The following is a 23768-nucleotide window of genomic DNA, read 5'->3' on the forward strand; positions in this document are numbered from 1 at the left end:
ATCCCATCCAGCTCCCAGCTTGCTTCTTTCTATCTGGTCTCTTTCTTTCATTTCTTAATCCCCAGCTCCTCCACTCAGGAACTGAACCTGTTCCTTTTCCGTGCTGAACGTGGAAAAGAGAGAACTCCCCTCCCCCCATCTACCCCCCCCCTCCCCCCCCGCCCCAACATGCTGTTTATATTATAGGTTTTAGGCAACATGATGAGCACAAACACTGGTCTGATTCTTTTCCTTGATGTCACCTTAAAGCCAGCAACAGTCAGAATCTCACAGGAGAGAGGTTGGAGTATTACAGCCATAGAATTTGTAGGCCCTAGCCATACAGTAAAAGATGCTGTTATCAGTGCTATGATACTCAGGGGTAAAACCACAAAGATAAATGTGAAGCCAAAAATTTAATATAGACTGGCCCTAATATTAGCTAATTCTGATTAGTGAAAGTAGAATGGCATAAACATAGTACTTAATAAACTCAAGCTTTAGGAGCTGAATCTGACCTGAGTGCTGCTCTGTGATGGTCTAGTGTTAGTAAAGCCATCTATCCATCTATCCAACCAGTTCAATGAGAATCAATTCTGAACCAGGCCTTAGGTAGGTTTTGGGTGTAAAGCGATAAAAATATCCCCTCTATAGGCCTACAGCCCAATGGAAAAGATGTATAAGTAAACAATTGATTCTACAATGGGATGGTAAGTGCTATAATATGGATAAATTTGGTGAGGTTTGGAAGCAAATGAGAGGCACTTAACTAAGAAAAAAATATCAGGAGATGGTTCCTTTAGGACAGTGGTCGGCAAACTGTGGCTCGCGAGCCACATGCGGCTCTTTGGCCCCCCGAGTGTGGCTCTTCCGCAAAATACCATGTGTGGGCACTCACGTACAGTATGATTAAAACTTCATGGTCCATGCGCAGAAGTTGGTTTTTGGCTCTCAAAAGAAATTTCAATCGTTGTACTGTTGATATTTAACTCTGTTGACTAATGAGTTTGCCTACCACTGATCTAGGACTTAGTTTCTGATTGGATTTTAGAGGATAATAAGGGTTGGTCAGCACAAGATTAAAAATAACTAAAGAGAGCTTTTTGTTTAATACTGGACTCTCTGATATTGGTACTTATAGAAGGGTATTCCTGCCTTAAGCTAGGACCCTCATTAATCTATTTTGGGGTTAGAACTTCCTCTGAGTTGGAAACCAGGAAAAGAAGCTTACTGAACACACTTCTCAAATACACTGTAATTTGCCATGGCTAGACCCTATCAGCAATAGGACCAGCATTGAGCCTCCTCACATAACCCTTAGTCAGTCTGTCCCTTAGCTGGAGAGACTTGTAGTGTATCAGAAGGATACTAGTTAGAGCTTAGACATCTATTCTAAACAAACCTCATCTCACACTTAAATAACTACTATGTCCAGTTTTAAGCTCAAGTGTGAAGATATAGGCTACAAACCCTAGTAACTTTTCTAGTGGATAGGACCTACCTGAACACTTTCTGTGATATTTTTTACACTGTTTAGCATCAAAGTGAGGAAGAAACATCCATGTGAAAGCACTTTATTATACACTACTCTTGGGCCATGAAGTTTTAATCATACTGTACGTGAGTGCCCACACATGGTATTTTGTGGAAGAGCCACACTCAGGGGGCCAAAGAGCTGCATGTGGCTCGCGAGCCACAGTTTGCCGACCACTGTCCTAAAGGAACCATCTCCTGAAATTTTTTTCTTAGTTAAGTGCCTCTTTCATTTGCTTCCAAACCTCACCAAATTTATCCATATTATAGCACTTACCATCCCATTGTAGAATCAATTGTTTACTTATACATCTTTTCCATATTTGAAAAAAATTTCCAACAATAAGCTATTTCTATTTTTTTATGGATATCATGCATTCATTAAACACTGTTTTGTGGATTTAAAGACAATGCCAGGAATAGTACTGTAAGTATAAAAAAGCAAATTTTATAATGGTATGAAAAGTATGATTCTAAATTGGGACATAGAAAAAAATGTATTGATCTTTTTACTTTTCAAATACCTTACCCCTGGATTACTAATGCAGGGATTACCATAGAGATACTTGCAGCAGCTAAAAATATACAATTGATGTTATGTTCCATGATTAAACTTCTAAGTTCAAAACTCTCAGGTGCAATTTTACAAAGAAGGCATCCCACCAAATATTACAACACTTCCCTTTTTCTATAGATACTAGAGGCCTGGTGCATGGGGTGGGGGAGTGTCCCTCAGCCCAGCCTGCACCCTCTTCCAATCTGGGACCCCTTGAGGGATGTTAAATTACCTGTTGGACATCCCTCTCACAATCCAGGACTGCTGGCTCCCAACTGCTTGCCTGCCTGCCTTCCTGATTGCCCCTAACACTTCTGCCTGCCAGCCTGATCACCCCCTAACCACTCCCATGCCAGCCTGATTGATGTCTAACTGCTCCCCTGCCAGCCAGGCCACCCCTGTCCTCCCCTACAGGGCTGATCGCCTCCAACTGCCCTCCCTTGCAGACCTGGTCTGTCCCAACTGTCCTCCCTGCTGGCCATCTTGTGGTGGCTATCTTGTGTCTACATGGGGGCAGGATCTTTGACCACATGGGGGCAGCCATCTTGTGAGTTAGAGTGATGGGCAATCTGCATATTACTATTTTATTAAATAGGATAGAGGCCTGGTGCATGGGTGGGGGCCAGCTGATTTGCCCTGAAGGGTGTACCAGATCAGGGTGGGGGTTGGGGTGTTCAGCGGCCTGGACAAGGGGCCTGTGGTGGTTTGCAGGCCAGCCACACCCCCTGGTATCTGGAATTTATTTACCTTCTACAATTGAAACTTTGTAGCCTGGAGCAGAGCCAAGCCCCCTGCTCACTCTGGCTGCTACCATTTCTGTTTGGTTTTATGTATCTTCTATCATTGAAACTTTGTAGCCTTAAGTGGAGGCCTAGGCCAGTCAGTGCAGGTGGAAAGCTTAGCTTCCTCCGTTGCCGGAGAAACCCTCGCCTGCTCTTTCCAGCTCTGTGGCTGCCACCATTTTTCTTGGGATTTATCTTTTATAATTGAAAATTTGTATCCTTGAGTGGAGGCGTAGGCCAGTTAGGGCAGGTGGGAAACTTGCCAGGGAAACCCAAGCCTCTCAACTGCTCTCTGTGGCTGCAGCCATCTTGGTTGGAGTTAATTTGCATACTTGCTCTAATTGGCTGGTGGGCATAGCTGGTGGGCGTGGCTTGAGCAGAGCGGTGGTTAATTTGCACATTACTCTTTTATTAGGTAGGATAATGGCTAGAGGTAGGAAAATGGGTCACTTGCAGCAGGGAAAGTATTAGAAGAGGTTTCTCCTGGAGTTCTCCAGTGTGTCAGAGGTCATGACTCCTCTTCATATCCCACTCTTCCCTCCCATTTCTGCATAGAGGGGCACATATAACATTGATTTTCACATGAGCATACACCATGTCATAGAAGAATTAATAGGAAGGGCTTGGCCACCTACCCCCAAAGGACTTGTGAAAGATGAACATGGATAGAAGGACCCTGGAAATAATCCATTGGGGGGTAGAGGGAGGCACAGACATTTCTCCAAAGGACTCTCTGATCTCAGCAGGCAACAAAGGCCCTGTTGGCATCCTGAGGTAGACAGAAGGACCACATAAAGATGTTCACACACTAATCTCTAGAACCCGCAAATATGTTACCTTATAGGCCAAAGAAACTTTGTGGATGTCATTAGGTGCACACCCTAAAATAGGGAGATTATCTTGGGTTATCCAAGGGGCCCAATATAGTCCCAAAGGTCCTCAAAGCATAGAATTTTCAAGTTTGGAGTGGGAGATATGCCACAAAAGGGAAAGTCAGAGAGATTTAAAACCCAAGGAAGGTTTGACCCACCACTGCTAAAGATGGAGGGAAAATGAATTCTGCCAACTACTAGAATGAGTCTAGAAGCAGATTCTCTCCAAGAGCCTTTAGATAAGAGCCTTCAGATAAGAGGCAAGGCTGGGTGACATACTGATGGTTGCAAATTGCAGCCTTCCTTGTTTGTTTTTATGTTTGTTACTGTTGCTTTGGTGTCAAATAAAAAAAAAAAATCACCAGCAAGACTGATGTCAAGTAGCTTTACCTCCTAAGTGTTCTAGGAGTCGTTTTATGATTTCAGGCCTTTAATCCATTTTGAGTTGATTTTTGTGGATGGTGTAAAATAGGGGCCCAGTTTCATTTGTTTTGCGTGAAACTGTCCAATTTTCCCAAAACCATTTGTTGAAAGTGTCCTTTCCCCACTGTATAGTCGTGAGTTTATTTCTGGGCTCTCTATTCTGTTCCATTGATTTGTATCTGCTTTTATGCTAAAACCATACTCTTTTTTATTACTATAGCTTTATAATATAGCTTAAAGTCAGAAAGTGTGATCCCTCTAGCTTGTTTTTTTTTTTTTTAATATATGTTATTGATTTTTTACAGAGAGGAGGAGAGAGGGATAGAGAGCTAGAAATGTCGATGAGAGAGAAACATCGACCAGCTGCCTCTTGCACACCCCCTACCTGGGATGTGCCCGCAACCAAGGTACATGCCCTTGACTGGAATCAAACCTGGGACCTTTCAGTCCGCAGACCGACGCTCTACCACTGAGCCAAACCGGTTTCGGCTAGCTTGTTCTTTCTTAAGATTGCTTTGGCTATTTGGAGTCTTTCTGGTTCTATACAAATTCTGGATTTTCTTTTATTTCTGTGAAAAATTCCATTAGACTTTTAATAGAGATGATTAAATCCATAGATTGCTTTGAGTGCTATAAACATTTTAACAATATTAGTTCTGAAATAAATGCCATCTGAAAATAGAGACCTTCTTTGACTCTATTGCAGTTTTTGGTTTAAAGTCAATTTTGTTTGATATAAGTAGAGCTACCCCTGCTTTATTTTGGCTTCCATTTGCATAAAACATCTTTTTCCATCCCTTCACTTTTGGTCTGTGCATGTCCTTAAGAACTGAATGAGTCTCTTGTAGACAATATATAGATGAGTATTATTTTTAATTCAGTCAGTCAGTTTATTATTTTGATTGGAGAATTTAGTTCATTTACATTTAAAGTAATTGGTTTTACGTATGGACTTACTATTGCCATTTTGTTAATTTTTTTTCTGGTTGTTTTGTACTTCCTTTATTCCTTTTCTACCAGGTTCAGTGTGAGGTTTTTTTTTTTCCTCATGCACTCAATGTGCACAAGTTACTCAGCAAGTTTCCGAATTTCCTTCAGAGGGAACTGCCTTGTGTGTAGCTATATATTCAATGTGTCTATGGGAGGAGGTGAGTTCAGGAGCCTCCTCTGTCACCATCTTGGACCAGAACTAGACTGCAATACTTTCTAAGAAAATATTTAATTACTTAGAGAAATAGTAGTGGTTCATCAAGAGTCCTAAGTAGTTTCTCTTTATGTCCTATGGGACTAATAGGACTACTCTGTAATGTTGTTGTGAAGATTACATAAACCTCAGAAAGCATGTGAAAGTTTAAACTTAAATTAAACACAGTGCCTGGGGAAAAAAAAAAAAAAAGCAGGCTTTTAATACTTATTTGTTTCCTAGTTTGTATGCTATCATTTTTATCTCCTTTTTTTATGGTTTACATTTGAGATAAGCATTCAGCAGTGTTGCAATTAGTTACATGATCTAGAAATTCACCTGATGAAGGCAGGAAAGAATGTAAGAGGCTGTGTACGTGTGAAGAGGAAGATACCTTTACTTTCAGCCAAAGATATTTCCTTGAGGCTTGTTGGGTGATGAAAAATTAGAAATACTTAGGCCTTATCTTAGCATAATAATAATTGTTAATTCCACGGGATTGTGTCTGCATTTAGCAAATGGAAACTGCCTGCTCCCTTCATTGGCACCATTGCATCTAGCAGCATTCCACTCTGCTATCTGTGACTCAGTGCTTTTTCCATTGGCATGCCAGTAGAGTTGCTCTTTCTACTGGAACATCCTACCTAGTATTCACAGCTAAGTCATCAAACTGGATAGACAAGCACCTTAGCCTGAACAACTCTAGGTACTCTGCCAATTCTCACCTGAGTTGAATTAACTGGTAACTCCTGGGAAGTTACATAAAATCATATAAGAAATATGAGTGAAACTTATCTGGAAATTGAAACATATTTTCAATACACGTTTGGAAGAATGGAATGTAAAAGAATTGGCAATTCCAAGGGAATGGATTCCTTAAGATCAGAGACCCTGTCTACTCCTCCTGATTCCACCAAAGTGCTTGAAACTACACACACACATGTATGCGCACACACACACACACACATTAAATAACCAATATACTACATACAGTATATATATTGTAATATATATTTATATGTCATGCTGTTCAGCAAATTATGTATGAATATATAACACATACATATTGTATGGCCAGAATACTGACACATGCTGATTTGGCTAGAAAGGAACCCCCCACCCCCCAAACAACAACAACAACAAACCACTCACATAGAGGAACCTATTACCCACAAAGACTTTCTCAAAGATTAATGGTAAGGCAGGTAGATACCACAGGAAGGCCTCCATGGAAAGTGGCCACTTGATTTGTTACCCAAAGGCTGTACTTAAGCCAGTAAGACACAGACTAACAACAAAGAATCAAATAAGGGCTAAAAAAAAAAAAAAAAAAAAAAAAAAAAGACAGGCAAAAACACAACAAAGAATCAAGTAAGGGATCCAAAAAAGTAGACAGGCAAAAACAGACAGCATGCAACTAGGCAATTTGGGGCATAGAAGAGGGTCCCCATGTGATGGAAGAAAAACATAGTTTGGAATCAAACTACTTCATAGACTCCCCTGAATAGGGTTGTTATTAATTCCTTGTAGAAAGTGATCTAAAAATTGGTAGGAGATATCTCAGTATATATGATAGAGTTTATCATACACATATGTAAATATGTGTATATACAGGGTGTCCTAAAAAATGTATACACACTTTAACAGCTGATAGCTTAATTTTGAAAATGAAATGTATTTTAATAAATGCTGCCTTTATAATGATTCAAAGTGTGTGTATACATTTTTTGGGATACCTATATACATATATAGATGTATGTATAGATATATATCTATTTATGCATAATGAGCTATATACAATGTTCTTTATAGAGTGGACTTTTATAAATCTTAACAGATAGGTTGTTGCCTTCATAACATTCCAAGTTTAAAATCTTATTTATGTATCATGTCTACCTATTTTCTATTATATATCTATTCACTTATCTTTCTATCTATCTATCTATCTATCTATCTATCTATCTATCTTTCATCTTCCTATGAATCTTTAAAAAAGACAAATATAGCTGAAACTGGTTTGGCTCAGTGGATAGAGCATCGGCCTGCAGACTCAAGGATCCCAGGTTTGATTCCGGTCAAGGGCATTTACCTTGGTTGCTCTCCAATAGGGTGTGTGCAGAAGGCAGCTGATCAATGTTTCTCTCTCATCGATGTTTCTAGCTCTCTATCCCTCTCCCTTCCTCTTCCTCTCTGTAAAAAAATCAATAAAATATATTTTTAAAAAAAGACAAATACATTTGTCACAAAATGAGTACATTTTCTTGTTAGTTCTTCTGAAGTTCCTCATTTTTTCAGTTCCTGAATGAAAACTACTAGACTATTCAAAAGTTTGGTATTTTGTCATTGTGCCTACTGAGCTCTTTTCCTTTTCTTTCCCCTTACCCTTTTTCCTTTTTCCCTTTCCTTTCCCCTTCCCTCTTTTCTTTCCTTTTCTACTACTGGGTTCTTTCTTTCTTTTCTTTTTTTTCTTTTTTTAACATTTCTAACATTTACAGACATTTACACCTCTGAATAGTTGTTCAAGATTTCCTACTCCCTTAAGAAATAACTCTGTCCTTTCTCTTCTCAAACAATTGATTTCCAACTTTTCTTCTTAACTATTTTAGCTTATCTAAATCTTTCTGTTTTTTGAGGCCTGCCCTCCAGTAAATGTTCAACATAGATTTTCTATTTGGATTTAATTAAAAAAAGTCTCATCCCAAGTATGTGAACCAGAAGCATTAATACAGAAGCTTGGGTTTGGTGCTCATCTACACCTGTCACAACCTGAGATGGCACATCTGAGATGTCAATTCTGCTAGCTTACACTAAGGTGATACCATGGGTGATTCATTAATCCCGAATAAATCTTCTCTTCTGTCACTTGTCCTAACCTGAAGTTTCTTCATTTCTGAACCCCATTTCATGAAAAAAAAAAAAAAAAAAAAAAAAAAAAAGCCCTGGAATGTATCCTGGAAATAAACTTGTCATCTTTCTTAAGACTTTCGTAAGGTTAAAATAATCAGGATATACCAGAGCCTTACCTTGGTAAAGGGCAGGAGGAGGAGCTGCATTTTATTTGGGACAGTTCCTCATTTGAATAAATATTTACTGAACTGACTAAGAGGAGGGAGTTCCATCTAAAATTTGGAAAGGAGCCAGAAAAGAAAGCAGATCAGAGTAGAAAGGAAGAAAGAGTGCAATTTTTCCGTTTTTAGAGTTTTGCATCTACATTTCAGACATGATACAAGTATAGAAGTTGCATGTACAACATCAACTTCATTCTCTCAGAGTCAGGTTACTTATTACTCATTTTGCATCACTGATTCTAGTACAGAGCCACAAATACATGGTTGTATTGAATCACTATTTCTGTGTCACTCTGTGGGGCTTTTATTCAGAGAGTTTGGTGACCAGGGTAAAACAGGGCCCAGTTAAAATTTGCCAGCTCAATGAGAAATATTGCTGTATTAGTACACACTGGTTCTAAGGGAAGGTGGCTGGGATATAAAACAGTATTATTTCCACTGCCCATCATCATTGGTGCGACACACTACTTGCTTGCTTATCCTTAACTTCATCCTTCATAAATGAGGCTGTTAAATCTCGAGGCTTTGCTCTAATTTACAAAATCTGTTATATTAACAGAATTGTTTTCCAAATGGCTTCATCTTACCTCCTTTTATCTATTTGTTAAAAACACATTTTTATTGATTTCAGAGAGAAGGTAGAGGGAAAAAGAGATAGAAACATCAATGATGAGAGAGAATCATCAATCAACTGCCTCCTGCATGCCCCTTACTGAGGATCGAGCCTGCAACCTGGACATGTGGCCTGACTGGGAATTGAACTGTGACCTCCTGGTTCATGTGTTGATGCTCAATCTCTGAGCCACACTGTCTGGGCTTACCTCCTTTTATTTAAATGAACTTCAGCTAAATTACACCCTAGGGTAAATATAAAAAGAAATGATTATTTTCTGGGCTTTTATAATTGACTAGAGACCCGATGCATAACATTTGTGTACGGGGCGGGGGGGGGGGGGGGGGGGGGGGGAGATTCTCAGCTTGGCCTGCACCCTCTCTAATCCGGGACCCCTTAGGGGATGTCCAACTGCTGATTTATTTATGTATCATGTCTGCCTATTTAGGGATGGGGCCTAAACCATCCCTCTCCGAATCTGGGACCACTGGCTTCTAACCACTCGCCTGCCTGCCTGCCTGATCACCTCTAACTACCTCTGCTTGCCTGCCTGACCACCCCCTAACTGGTCCCTTGCTAGCCTGGTTGCCCCCTGACTGCCCCCCCCTGCAGGCCTGGTCACTCCCTAACTGCCCCCGCCCCCCACTCCCCGCTGGCCTGGTAGCCTCCTAACTGGAAGGAAGTAGGATGTCCAGAAGATGTCCAGTTGACTGGGCTAATTAGCATATTACCCTTTTATTAATATAGATTATTAGTATAGATTCAGTCTTTGCAACATTTCTAAGATGGTCAAGAAGAGATAAATACTTCCAGAACACCTCTTCTGAGCCAAAAAGCCTTGCGGAGTAGAAATGTTCTCCATATTATAATGAAGGAAACTAAGCAGTCAAGTATGACATCAAAGGCCACTGAGTGGGTAAGGGTATGGGTACAAGGAGGGCAGCTTAAGGTTCCCTCTTAGGTCTGAGTCAAAGTCCATGTTCTTTCTATCACATGGTGCTAGGATTCTGTGAAAAAGATAGGCATCCCATTTAACAGATGGTAAGACTGAGGTACAGAGAGCCAGGGGACTTTCTCAATTTTGTATATCAGTATATCAGTATTTTAGGTGGCAGGAATAAAATTAAAGCTTTTTTTGTTTGTTTGTTTGTTTGTTTGTTTTTGTTTGTTTTTGGGATAGAGTGCAAGATCAGACTGGAGGACAGGGTGTGAGATAGTACCCTTTTGTATGATAACTTTATTTCTGTTTGATGCCCACAGTGAATTATCAGTGTTTCAAATAGTGAGGTTTTAGAGAATTGAGCTTGTTATATGTATTTCATATCAAATTCCAGTATCACTCTTGGTGCTTGCTAGAGACAACCTCAGAAGGAACATATTTTATATACTAGAAATTAATGAAACTCTATTTTACCAAACCATGCATCCTAGGCTTCCTAGCTTCTCACCCCCTTGTCTCACAATATTATAATATTTGAGGTATGAAAGGGCCTTATCTTAGACTTTATTTCTTCTTACAAAAAATAAATTTATTTGGAAATAAAATTTAATTATGCACAGCACTGTTTTTCCTCTTTGTTTGGGAAAGAATTTTTTCCTTTCAAACTTCCCTCGTGCTAGTGTGTTTTTTTTTAATCCTCTTTATTTGTGTTGGCTTTTATGAAGACTTCCGTTCTGCTGAGTGAATGGATTTGGCTTGGTACCAAATGAGAGTCAGCACTTAGCCTAGAAGTATCGTTTTTCCAACAAGACAGAAAAGGGAAACCCCGCCTCTTACACCCACTACTAATTACCATAGGACAAAATCAAGTTGTTGCATCACTGGCTCATCATTCATGAATTTCTGCTTCCACAGCTCTCATTTCTGCAGAGAATGAGTTTGAGACCCATGGAGAATATGCCTTTACACCATGCAAGCCCTCCAGGAGCACAGAGGCCACGCTGGAAGACATGGGCCTTCTTAGCACTGGTTATTGTGCTACTAGTCTGTTCCTTCATCTCAGTAGCCTTCATTCTTTTCCCACTCAAGGTAAGGAGATAACAGTACCTGAGATTGCTATTGGTTATAATCCTTTTGTCTTTAGTAAATCTGGTATTATCATTGCCACTCAGTATTGTTAGAGCTAATTGAAAGGGACATGGAAGTGAAGATAATCTAATTTGTCATGGCATGTGGCTTTAGAGACTTATCTAAGTGTCATGAAATGAAGATATTAGAAAATGCTAAATGTTGATGGCAGAACTGAGTTAGATGGAGAAAACTGCTTAATTAAATCAGCCATTTGGCAGATGTCTGTGGAGTACTTTTTCCCTTTTTTGGAACTTTGCTAAATAATTCCTCTTGGTGGAATGAAAAGGTGTAAGATATGATACTTGCTCTCAAGGAATGGGATGCAAACTGTAGTCTAATGGAGGGAAGTGACATAAAAAGATGGTGGAAGATGGAATAGGGTAAGTTACAGGTTGTTAGTATATCTTTGAAGAGGGAAATGGCATTGAACTAGGAGTAACAAGGTCTGGATTCTGGTTCTAGGTCTCCCAATAACTAGCTGTATGAATTCTCATTCTCAGTTTCTTCATCTGAAAAATGGTGGTAGGAGAATGGATTTACTTATAAAGTCTCATTCTAACTATAAGATAAAGTGATTTATAATTTATCTAAGGGTGGTATAGAATATAAATGCTTTAGAAGTTCAAGGGGGCAATGGCTTTGGGCTAGGGTGATCAAGGAAGGTTTCATGGAGGAAGGTTGAAACACATTCCTAATTGGGAAGCCCCTGATGCTTATCAGGAATTTCCCATTGAGCTCCAGCCCAACTTGTGGGTCTAGTGAGGAGGATGGAGGTTCCTTAGGTTTTTATAAGATGTTTTTCTGACTGTTGACTGCGTAACACTGAGCAAAAAAGAAATTAAAAAATGCTTGATATTATTTAGGATTTGGCCCATTTTAAGGTATGTCTGAAGATTCTGAGCCTTGGGGAGAATAAGGTGATACATACCCATTTAAGAAAGGGCTGTGATGTGAAATCAGGAACTACTGAAACATTTTCCTTAGTGAATTGGCCAGCATATATTTCAAAGATACAGTTCTCCATCTTAAGATATTTGAAAGCAATTGAGAAAAAATGTAGGAGCAAGCAGTACACTGTAGTTGATATTGGGGTAAGTGTAGCTTTCCCCCAAGTTTTACACTATAGCCCATTAGTCAGTATTGCACAGGGATAGACAAGTATATAGAAGCATTTATAACCATCTCTTCACTCTCTCATGGGAGGTATCAAACAATAGTCTGAATTTTTTAGAGCAGTGTCAGTTCTGAGTGTTTAGATTTCTGAAGAAGGGGAAGGATGAGAATATAGCAATAGCTTAAATTTAGAAGTAACCTTTCCTTTAAAAAAAAAACACACCAAAAATCAAGTCTCATTAGCTAGATGACCTTGAAGAACATAGGACATGCTATGTGTCACCCATCTCTGCACATGAATGGGGATCCAATGCACAGCAGAGGGGGAAAATATATATATTTTTAAAGGAACACAGGGGCTCTTGCAAAAAGGAACAGAGGAATTTCAGGGGCATGGAGGATATGATATCTCTTACCAGAATGGAACTTGATCAGTTTCATATGCTTGAGCTCTGATTTTGGATTCTCTCTCCCGGACAACACATAGCTTCTCACTGAACAGTTCTGCCCCTAAAGAATTAGCCCAGAGTTTGTTCCAAATTTGGAGATGTTTCATATTGTTCTGAAAGGATGCCATGATGGTGTATTTCCTATGGGAACAGTCAAGGGCCTGGTTGACAATACCAGGTCGTGTACTCCACTTTCCATTGACTGCACTGCCCTTTCCTTATTGACCACAAACAAACATACTTGGAAAAGAGGCCCGAGTAGCTGGCGGAAGATGAATCATTATGACGGGGCTGCTTCCACCTTTGCACAAGACCCATGAACCTTGGAGTTTAGATTATTTTAATTCGCACTCTTGTTTTTATATACAACATTCCACTTCCCAGCTTCTCCAGGCACTAATTCACCAAGCTTTGGGCAGGAAGATTGGCTCCTTCTAGACCAACACAAATTTCTTTGGGAGAACATTATTTTCATTTCCCTCCTTTTTCTTTCAGAAGACAGTCAACTTAAAAGGATTGGTTATGATCCCAATCAATTTCTTTCTTCCTTTTTAATCTTTTTTTATTTTTAATTTCTTTCTTGATTAAGGTGTTACATATACGTCCTTATCTCCCTTTCTGCCTCCATCCCTCCCACTCATGCTCTCACCCCCTTATTGTTTGTGTCCATTGGTTAGGCTTATATCCATGCATACAAGTTCTTTGGTTGATCTCCCCCTTTACCCCATCCTCCCTTACTTTCCCTCTGAGATTTGATGGTCTGATTGATGTTTCTCTGACACACAAACCCCTATGTTCATAGCAGCACACTTTAACATAGCTAAGATTTGGAAACAGCCTAAGTGCCCATCAGCAGATGAGTGGATTAAAAAACTGTGGTACATCTACACAATGGAATACTATGCTGTGGTAAAAAAGGAGTTCTTACCATTTGCAACAGCATGGATGGAAATGGAGAGCATTATGCTAAGCCAAGCAGAGGAAGATAAATATCACATGATTTCACTCATTTATGGAATATAATGGACAATATAAACTAATGAACAAAAACAGATCCAGAGACTGAGCCCAATCAATTTCAACAACCCCTCGGTGAAAATAGCCTCACAGATGTTGTCCCTAAAACACCAATGTTCAAGAGCATCCCCTGCTTCAATAAAATGAAGGATACTTCCGAAAGAAGAAGTTGTGCTTCTATTTAAAAGCAGAGTAGATTCTGTTTTCAAAGGACGATATGATGAAGGTTGGGTTGGAGAAAGAATTATTAAGCTTTGGCCATTTGAAACCAACTATGTTAATCTTGGCTTAAATCAAATGGGGTTACAAGAGCAACTGATCCTCTTCAGCAAAAATGAACTAAATTCAACCAAGTTGAAAGCCCCATATGCTTCTTTATTATTATTTTAAAAAAATATTTTACTGATATTTTATAGATGGGAAGGGAGAGGGATAGAGAGCCAGAAACATCGACCAGCCACCTTCCACAGGCACCCCTCCCCCCAACTGAGGATGTGCCCACAACCAATGTACACACCCTTGACTGGAATTGAACCTGAGACCTCTCAGACCGCAGACTGACACTCTATCCATGAGCCAAACAGGTTTTGGCTTCTTTAGAAGTGGATATTTGGTTCTTCCAGAATTATAAATAGAAACTGCCCAACAGGGACCTGTGAGTCAGAAAGGTTTTGTTTGGATCTCAGACTGGTTGGCCTCTTATCAGCTGCATCACCTCGGGCTAGTTACTTAATCTCTTTCATACAGCAAATGAGGATGCTGCCAATTCTCATTTTTCGGTAAGGATTAAAGAGACAGAACAGTGCCTGACACGTAAATAGCCTTTCAGCACATTGTAGTGATTAATATTTGCACCATTACTATTAATGACAGCACAGTGAATGTAAATTTCAAAAAACTTTAACAATATTGGTATTCCTTGCTTATCTATTTCACTTTCTCCATCAAAGATTGTATCTCACTGCCAAATACTAGTAGATGATTTTTGTGACTTGACAGATTTTCATTGGTGGTAATAATTAGAGAATGTCACAATGGTGGTTTCTGGATCTTATATACTAGACATTACAGCAGCCCAAGTGACAGTCTTTAGGATGTCTGTCTCTGGCCATTAGTCTATGACCTTAAACTTCTTGCACTCTTTAGACATGAAAGTACAGAGCACAGATACTATCTGCAGCTCTTACATCGGCATCTATTTATATTTAGATTGTTAAGCAATTGCTCCATGAATGCAGGCATCTTTCTAGAAAGATTATAAACTTCTTAAGAAGCAAGTGCCATAAATTGATTTTGTTTCTCCTGCTTATAATACTGTATAATGTTGGGAATATAGTTGCCTAAAGTTTTATTCAATTCTTTATTATAATCAGCATCATTATCAATAAAGCTAATATTAAATGAGCAGGATTAGACACAGAATATTTGGGTAAAGCTCTTCACAAGAATAACCTCATTTAAATCATGACCAATTTCAATGAGCTAGTTGCTATTATATTTCTCATTTTATAAATGAGGAAATAAAGTTAAGGGATTCACATGCTTATCATGAGTTAAACTAAATGGAATTTCAACATCTCTTCTAAGAAATCCCGAGATGCAGATGAGATGATTGCAAAAGCGGAGACAATAATAGGAATCCAGTGATTTATTATAAAACTAGAGGCCCAGTGCATGAAATTCATGCACAGGGCAGGGCGGGGAGCGGGGTGTCCCTCAGCCCAGCCTGCACCTTCTCCAATCTGGGACCCCTCAAGGGATGTTAAACTACCCGTTTAGACCTAGTGGGATTGGGTCTAAACAGGCAATCAGACATCCCTCTCACAATCCAGGACTGCTGGCTCCCAACTGCTCGCCTGCCTTCCAGCCTGATTACCCCCTAACCACTCCCCTGACAACCTGATTGATATCTAACTGCTCCCCTGCCAGCCTTTTTGCCCCAAACTTCCCTCCTCTGCTGGCCTGGCCACCCCTAACTGTCTTCCCCTGCAGGGTTGATCAACTCCAACTGCCCTCCCTTGCAAGCCTGGTGCCTCCCAACTGCCCTCCCCTCCTGGCTATCTTGTGGTGGCCATCTTGTGTCCACATGGGGGCAGGATCTTTGACCACTTGGGGGCAGCCATCTTGTGTGTTGGAGTTATGGTCAATCTGCATATTACTCTTTTATTAAATAGGATAGAGGCCTGGTGCATGTGTGGGGGCCAGTTGGTTTGCCCTAAAGGGTGTCCCGGGACAGTGTGGGGGTTCCCTTGGGGTGTGGGGTAGCCTGGGCAAGAGGCCTGTTGTGATTTGCAGGCTGGCCACACCCTCTGGCAACATCCCTTCAATTTATTTTTTCTCACTTTTCAATTCATTCAAATGAAACTTCTGTCCTCATCACATCACAATACCTACTTTCATCAAGTGACTGCCATATCCATCTGTCAATTTTCTGCCTCTTCTTTCTTGACTCACCAAAAGCATTTGACATAGCTGATCACTCCTCTTTCCTGAAATACTTTCTTCTCTTGGTTTCCAAATATCACACTATCTTTGTTTCCTTTCTGAATCACTGGCCTTTCCTTCCGAACCTCCTTTACTGGTTCTTCCTCATTCCCTGACCTCTAAACATTTCAGTGCCCCAGAACTTCTCCCTATCTAAACTCACTGACTTGATGATTTCATAGTCTCCTGTTTTAAAGCATCATAAGGTAGCTGAAGACTCCAAACTTATATAATCAGAACTCCATAAAGTCCATCTTCATAGATCCAACTGCCTATCTGACTATCCTACCTAGATATTTAATAAGACTCACACACTTGACATATCCCAAAGCAAACCCATGTTTCTTTCTGTTCCCATAATTTACTCTTCTTAAATCTTGCTCATTTCAATGACTCTTTCCAATGACTCAAGACCCAATCTTGGAGTCTCCTTGTACTCCTCTCATTTTCTCATCCCATATCCGTGTCAGGACCTCTGTTGGCTCTATTTCTGATCACTTATCATCACGTCCACTGTTAGAACCTTGGTTGGAGGCACTGTGCTTTCTTGGCCAGATGACTACAAGGATCTCTTAGCTTGTCTCACTGCTTTTGCCCTTGCCTCCCTTAATTTATTCCTAGCAGACAAAAAAAAAAAAAAAAAAATCTTATAAAAGAAAAATGTGCAACATCTTTAAGTTCAAAAAGTCTTTTAAGTACTTTGCCATATGGAAACCAATACACTTTACATAGTACAATTTTTTTTTGTAATGCTTCATCTCACTACAAGTATTTAAAGCATGTAAACTGTGGTACGTTGCAACAGTTTGAAACTAAAGTTTTCTCAGGGTATTGCAGTTATTATATATGACACGTGATTGTCAAATAGTAAATAATTGGCTTTATTGACCTGAGTTATAAATATTTCTACAGCTTAATTTCTAATTATTTAAAACAAAAATAAACATAAATAGAAATTCTATTACTTTATTCTCACATGCCAAGGGATCATCTTGTGTAAGCACTGGAGTGTGGAAAGTACTGCTTATAGAAAATTTCTATAGCCTGAGAGGAAGTTCAAAATCAAATAGTTGTCCTGTAGGTAGAGGTTAGGTGGATGGAATGAGACCATAATATTTGCCTAGAAGGTTCAAAAGGGTAGCTAGGTAATAAAATAAAAGGTTAAGGATGAGGCCAGCCATCTGTAAAGGGAAGCTGAGAGAGTCAGATGGGGTGGAAGGAGGAATTTTTTTTTTAACTTGGTTAGCAAAAGAAGTTTGCTTCAGGAATATGAAGCTCTAAATAAACCAATTAAGAAAGTTGTCATTATCCTGACCAATTTTTCTTTTTCTTCCCCTACAGGCAGTCAGTGAGCCCTGTGTAGCTAAGTTTGGTAAGTAACCTGTTTTGTATGCTTCCTTTTTATCTTTTTTAGCATTTGATGCAAGAAGGCACATTCCAATGCAGTTGAGGAAGCCTTTATCCTATTTTATTCATTCTTCAGTTACTATTTATAACTGCTCATCATGTGCCAATCAGTTGTCTAGGAACTAAGGATTCCAAGGTCACACAGATAGGCCAGCATGAAGCTAAAATCAAGGTCATATCTCTGGGCAGGAACGCATATCACTCTTACAGGCCTGGGAATCTGAGACCCAGGAACCTACTTTAATTCAAGGTTTTAATAAACACACTATTCAGATTTCTACAATTTTTCTCTCTGACAATCTTAAAGTCCTTCTCACATTTCACATACTGCCGGTTTTCAGCAGAGTGTGTGCGTGGGTGCTATTTTTATTTCTAAATGTATAGAAGAATGAGTGTTGGGGGGAAGGAGTGGCCACTTCCTCTGCTCCTTTCTCTTTTCCTCTTAGATCCTGAGTCACTTTCCCTTATAGTGACCTGGTATTTGCTTACAAAACACACTAAAGTAAGTATACAGCTAAACTGAACCTTAGAGTATGTCTTAGAATACACACAAAAATAAAAATAAATGCATTTTGGATTGTTTATATGTTTCAGGCCAAACCTGTACTTTCAGCTGAGAGAAAATATTTCTAGAGATAACTGCAATTCCTGCTTCCTATATAGCTAGCGCAAACTGCCACGCTCCTGGGAATTAGGAAATCCCTTTTCACTGGTCTTTGCCTCTGTGATTATTTTTGCTTCTCTAGTGAATGGAGTAGGACTCATGATATATTTGAAATTCCCCTTTGATGTGGTAAAAGTTGAGGACTTCAAGTGGCTCTAAGGTGGTCTGTGAGTGACTCCTGTCACAGAACTAAATAAGAGAACCAGTGACACTTCTTCCTGGTGACTTGCTTGCCCCTTGACTAGGCGGGCTACATGTCAAGCAAGAGCAAATTTACCGGACTCTGGGATAGCCCATTCAGGGATACTTTGCTTCTTGCTCTAATGATCTCTTCTTTATGATCCTTCAGAATCTATGCTCAGAGGTGTATTATAATTCATATACATATAAATAAGAATTTAAGTCAATATGTTATTTCTTCCAGGGTATTTTCTTATCAAAGTTCTTTCTATTTATGAGATAAAGGCTTTTCCCCCATAGCAAAAATTATGGAGAGTTAGATAAATATTTTGGGTGGTAAAAGCATTTGCCGGGCCTCTGAAATCACACTTCTGTATACAAACAATTAACAATAATAAAATATGTAAATTCCATATATACCTATAAAAATAAATGATTAAATCTTGACCCTTTCCCCACCCCCTGTGATAAGATTAAGCTAGGGAAACTTATATTAAACCAGTCAAATTATTTCCATCTTTAAACTGACAACTTTACCCAGTAGCTATTTTTGGAGGGTTTGGCTAGTGATATTTCTTGAATGATATATACCCTTAAACTAATGAGAAGACCATGATTATAGATTCATGAGGAAGGTCTCACTGATACAGTGACACACAGTAGACAGTACTTACATAGAAAACCATGAACACACTTCTTGGACTGCCATCCCTGGTTATTAGTCCTGGTACATAATTCCTCTCTCCCTCTCTCCTCCTTTCTTTTTTTTTTTTTACATATACTCATTAACGAGAGATATAATGACACCTAAAACTTAATCCCCTTTCTCTGTTCCAAATTTATTGCCTTAGAATTCACCAAGTACGTGAAGCATTTAGGATTTGCAATTTCTCTAAAACAAGGAACAGCAAGATACTTAATATAGTCAAATTGTGGCTGGAGAATTTGAGTAGGGGGAAAGAACTATATAACCAGGAAGATGATGGAATAATTAAATAATTATGCTTTCCATTTTCCCCCTTCCTTGTAAATTTCTTACAGGACCATTGCCTTTAAGATGGCAAATGGCATCTCCTGAACCTCCTTGTGTGAGTCAGATAGCTGACTGGGAGCTGAAGATACTTCGGGATGGCTTGTATTCCATTTATGGTGAAGTGGCTCCCAATAAAATCTACGAGGAACCAGCTCCTTATGAGGTGCGGCTGCGTAAAAATAAAGGCATCATACAAGTTCTAACAAACAGCGCTACAATCCAGAATGTAGGAGGGACTTATGAGTTGCATGCTGGAGATATAATAGACTTAATCTTCAATGATGGACATCAGGTTCTAAAGAATAATACGTACTGGGGGGTCATACTGCTAGCCAATCCCCAATTCATCTCCTAGAGTCTGATTTGATCTCCCCATCCTCTTCAGCACATACAGAGATCTGGTGGGTGGGTTGGAGGAAGCAGATTTTCAATGCCTAAAGTTTGGGTAGATAAATCAACACAACAAACAGAACTCCTCTGAAGATGAATTTTCATTTCTCATTGTCATCGGAAAGAGACTCAGAGGAAGGACCAAAGACATTTGGTTATCCCTGGCATTGGGTTGGCAAAGACACTACTAATCCATAGTAAAATGAATATGGGTGGTTAAAGGGCAGAAGCTTCTCAAAGAGTCTTTGTCTAATCTTTGAATTCCTGGGTGAAAAAATGAAGTCTTATTCTCATAGGAGTTTTACTTGGTATGCTAAAAGGATCCAGCACTGTAACCTGGCCTTGTTCTCATATTCTTGGGCTGTTTCACTCTATTCTTCCCATACTCCCAACTTCTGAGACTCTCCTAATAAAAGCAGTCAGACTGGCAGGGTAGCCACAGATATGCCAATAACACCCCTCTTTAAATGTGATGATATTAGAGGATAGAGAACACTCTAGAAAGATACTGAGATAGAAACACAGGTGGCATGGAATGGAATGCACTTTATTTGGGAATTTCCCTTTATTTCATTCATCATACTCAGGATATAGGCTACTTTACAAAGCCAGTAGGTTGAAGAGGTCTTTCTGAACCTTCACATAGGGTTTCATGAGAAGTCGTTTTTATGTGTGTCTAAACATTGTCAATGGTAAAGATAGAGTAAGTGTTAATACAATATCTCACCCAGAAATTGGTACTACCAATGCTGGATAATGTTCTGGAATTATTTCATGTATTTAGTTGGCTATCCATGGTTTACAAAATGCTTTCACAATCACATGGCAACTCTATAAAGTTAATGGGGCAGGTAATTGGTGCAAATAAAATACAAAGGCAGATGGAGCTAAGTAACTTTTCTCAACCCACAGAACTAGTGATTAATGGGGCCAATGGGTTTCTCACTGCATCATTGCCTTAGCTTTAGAGTTGGTATTTCTGCCATCACATTACTGATGATGAAGTTTAACAGGTTCAATTTTCAGGAAGTATACTCCCATTCAGCCCAAAGTGGGTAGAGAAAAGCTGTAACAGGTCTTTGCTTTCTTGACAAACTTCTTTTTCTTTCCCTGCTTGGAGCAAGGGGCACAGGGATGTTGCTCAGGGTTTACACCAACCAAATCCCTTTCCTCACTTTGAAGAGCCTGTCTTAGTCAAATGTGTACAAACTCAAACTCAATGGCAATCTGCTAAAGTTTGGAACTCTGTTCAATTAATATGCTACTTCTGGGTTCTTTTTGAAAGCTATATAATATGATTATGTGTTAACCAAATTTAAAATATTTATGGATATTTATATAAAGCTGCTTTCTGTTAATTAATAGTGTCACATAAAAAGCTAACTTAAGTATATTTGTATTGTGTATAACAAAAGTTGCTCTGGGAACAGGTTGAACCTGAGGCCAAGTTGTTTCTTAGTGTTTTTCTAAACACCATGCCTTGTCCATCTTGCATTCCTCTCAGGAAATTAAAGTTATATCACATTTATTTATGGAAACTTGGAGGAGTTGATCATTATTAATTTATAAGCAACAGTCTGCTGGAATGGGTTGGCACTCGTTTGTGAGAGCTAATTGTTACATTTTCAGGAATTTTTCAATTTGGTTATTAAATATTGCCAAATTGACTATGGTGGGGTTAGTTATACCATGGAAATTGGCAAACACTACAAATCAGGTGTGTGTGTGTGTGTGTGTGTGTGTGTGTGTGTGTATGCATGTGTGTTTGTTTGTTTTTTGAGAACCCATTTACCAGCACACCACTGTTTGTAAAAATCTCCTTCTTAATGACACCTCTTTGCTTCTGCCTCATTTCTGAGGCAATCAAGGCAGACAAAGCAAAGAGTGAAATTATATTCCCAGCAAAAGCCTCACTTGGAAGTGATTTCTCAGGGAGAAGAGAAGTCTGCTCAGCTACCAACAGAGAGATAACTACCAACAGATGATCTTCGGATGGCCCTGGGATTGTAACTTCAGCTTTTGTTTTCAATTCATACTGTTTCCTCAAATAGTTACATACATTTTAAACCTATAATAAAATGTATCTTGGTAAGTTGACTGTGACTGACTTATCTGTGGCTTATCAGACTATAATTAGCGAGCTAGAGAACAGGAGGACACATCTGAAGATTCCTTGTGTATATGTAACACTGCTTGGCAAGTGTTAGGCTGAAGTGAGAGCTGGATACAATTAACTTTTGGTTGTAATCCAATTTCTAATGGGTTAGTCAGACAACTTCACTAGCTGACTTCCATTCACCTCAACTCTACCCCACTCAACCTCACCATCAAAGCTATCATCAACTCTTCTCACACTAATTGTTATTACCTTCTATTTTTCCCCATCAAAACTAACTTATAGTGTGATACATCTCTGCAGAGTAAGTCTCTGTTTCTGAAGATAGCCATTAATTGAAAAGTGATGTAATCTTGGGCATTTGAAGGAGAAGACTAATTCCTTAGAGGAAGTATATCTATGTATCTTGAAGAAGAAATTCCTGTATTTGTGTGATCTATATAAAAAAAAAGCAATTTCATCTGTAGAGGTGGGAGGACATTTTTATGTAGAAACAAAAACCTCACTGATTTATGGTGAGGGATCTGGGGGTTGGCTTTAAGTAGAAGTTATAAATGATGCTCTGACAGGTACACTTTTCCTGATCTGAAAGGACATCTCTCTATTTTGGGGTCACTCCACTGGTCATCACTCTCCTGTGAGTCCCACATTTATCCACAGAAAATCTGTGCACATGCCTTGGCCCTATAAACTCAGAGAACATGAGGTGAACGTGGCAAGATTCTTCCACCCCTACTGCCAAGGAGTTGGCCTCTCTCACCAGATTTCCAGGGGAAGTCAGACTCTAGACTACTGATACAGGCACCAGTTATCTATATCTTCCAATTGCAAGAAAGATTTCAAAACTCTTTTTAGGTATCGCTTGAAGTTCTCCTATCAGGCTTAAGGTAAAACATTTGTTTTTCATCTGCCTTGCAAAGGGCGGGGGTGAGGACACACACATGGCCACAGCTCTCTTTTTATAAATGTTATCACAACTTCTTCTTCCCACTCCTTTTAGGTTCTTGGTCCAGCTGAAGTGGAAGGGAACTTCATTCCTTTTGTGAATTCTGCACATTGGTGGGGCAACTGTCTTATTCTCATTTTTATAACCAGATACCCATCATATTATGCCCATGTAAAAATGAGTCAGAAAGAGTCCTACTCTAACATCCAGTGATATGCTTCTAGGTCTAAAAGGAATCTGGGAGACCTCTAATAAAATCTGGAAGTACAAAAAGCCCCAAACCATCATCACAGGAGCAATAAAATAAAGGCTTAATGCAAAGGCAGAGGGAGAAAAAATTATTATTTTTAAAAAGTTAGACTTAAGAACATGTTTACCTAGCATGCTTAAAAGAAAAAGTGATTCCTATGCCCCCTTCACAGTCTACTGCATAAACATGCTTAGGAATTAGGCCTAAGAATCAACTTTGTAACCAACTCTGATCCATAGTTATTCTTATGCACATTACAGTTTAAGAATCACTGCTTTATGGCATGCAACTTTATTTCTCCAAATATTTAAAAAGAATCAACGCTTCTAAACAAATAAACAAAATAAAAAGCAAAACAACAAAAACAAAGTTGGTGATGCCCATGACTCACCATAACTCATCTCTCATCACAAAAGCAAATGGCCTTCTATCCTCTATTGGAATCTGAACAAAGGTCAGGCTCTTCACTTTTGGCATCCTTGTCACTTGAACCTTGGCCATCTAAGGCACATGTGTCAAACACAAGGCCCGCGGGCCAAATCCGTCCTGCCAGGCCTTGCAATGTGGCCCGCACCGTGCTGTCATCACTGCACTCCGCTGCGTTTCCATCACAATGACAGTTTATGACTGTTCAGTAAA

The 23768-nt window shown here is 39.3% G+C and overlaps 1 protein-coding gene across 1 annotated transcript; it reads left to right on the forward strand.

Annotated features, from left to right (window-relative positions):
- Nucleotides 1-10851: 10851 nt before the first annotated feature.
- TNFSF18 (TNF superfamily member 18) lies at nucleotides 10852-21884 on the forward strand. Its single transcript, XM_036442407.2, has 3 exons — nucleotides 10852-11038; nucleotides 17485-17515; nucleotides 19436-21884. The coding sequence occupies exons 1-3, from the start codon at nucleotides 10883-10885 to the stop codon at nucleotides 19780-19782; spliced, it is 534 nt and encodes a 177-aa protein (XP_036298300.1). The 5' UTR covers nucleotides 10852-10882; the 3' UTR covers nucleotides 19783-21884.
- Nucleotides 21885-23768: the final 1884 nt, after the last annotated feature.

The sequence above is a fragment of the Pipistrellus kuhlii genome, unplaced genomic scaffold (assembly GCF_014108245.1).
Source record: "Pipistrellus kuhlii isolate mPipKuh1 unplaced genomic scaffold, mPipKuh1.p scaffold_m20_p_18, whole genome shotgun sequence".
In the NCBI taxonomy this organism is placed as follows: Eukaryota; Metazoa; Chordata; class Mammalia; order Chiroptera; family Vespertilionidae; genus Pipistrellus; species Pipistrellus kuhlii.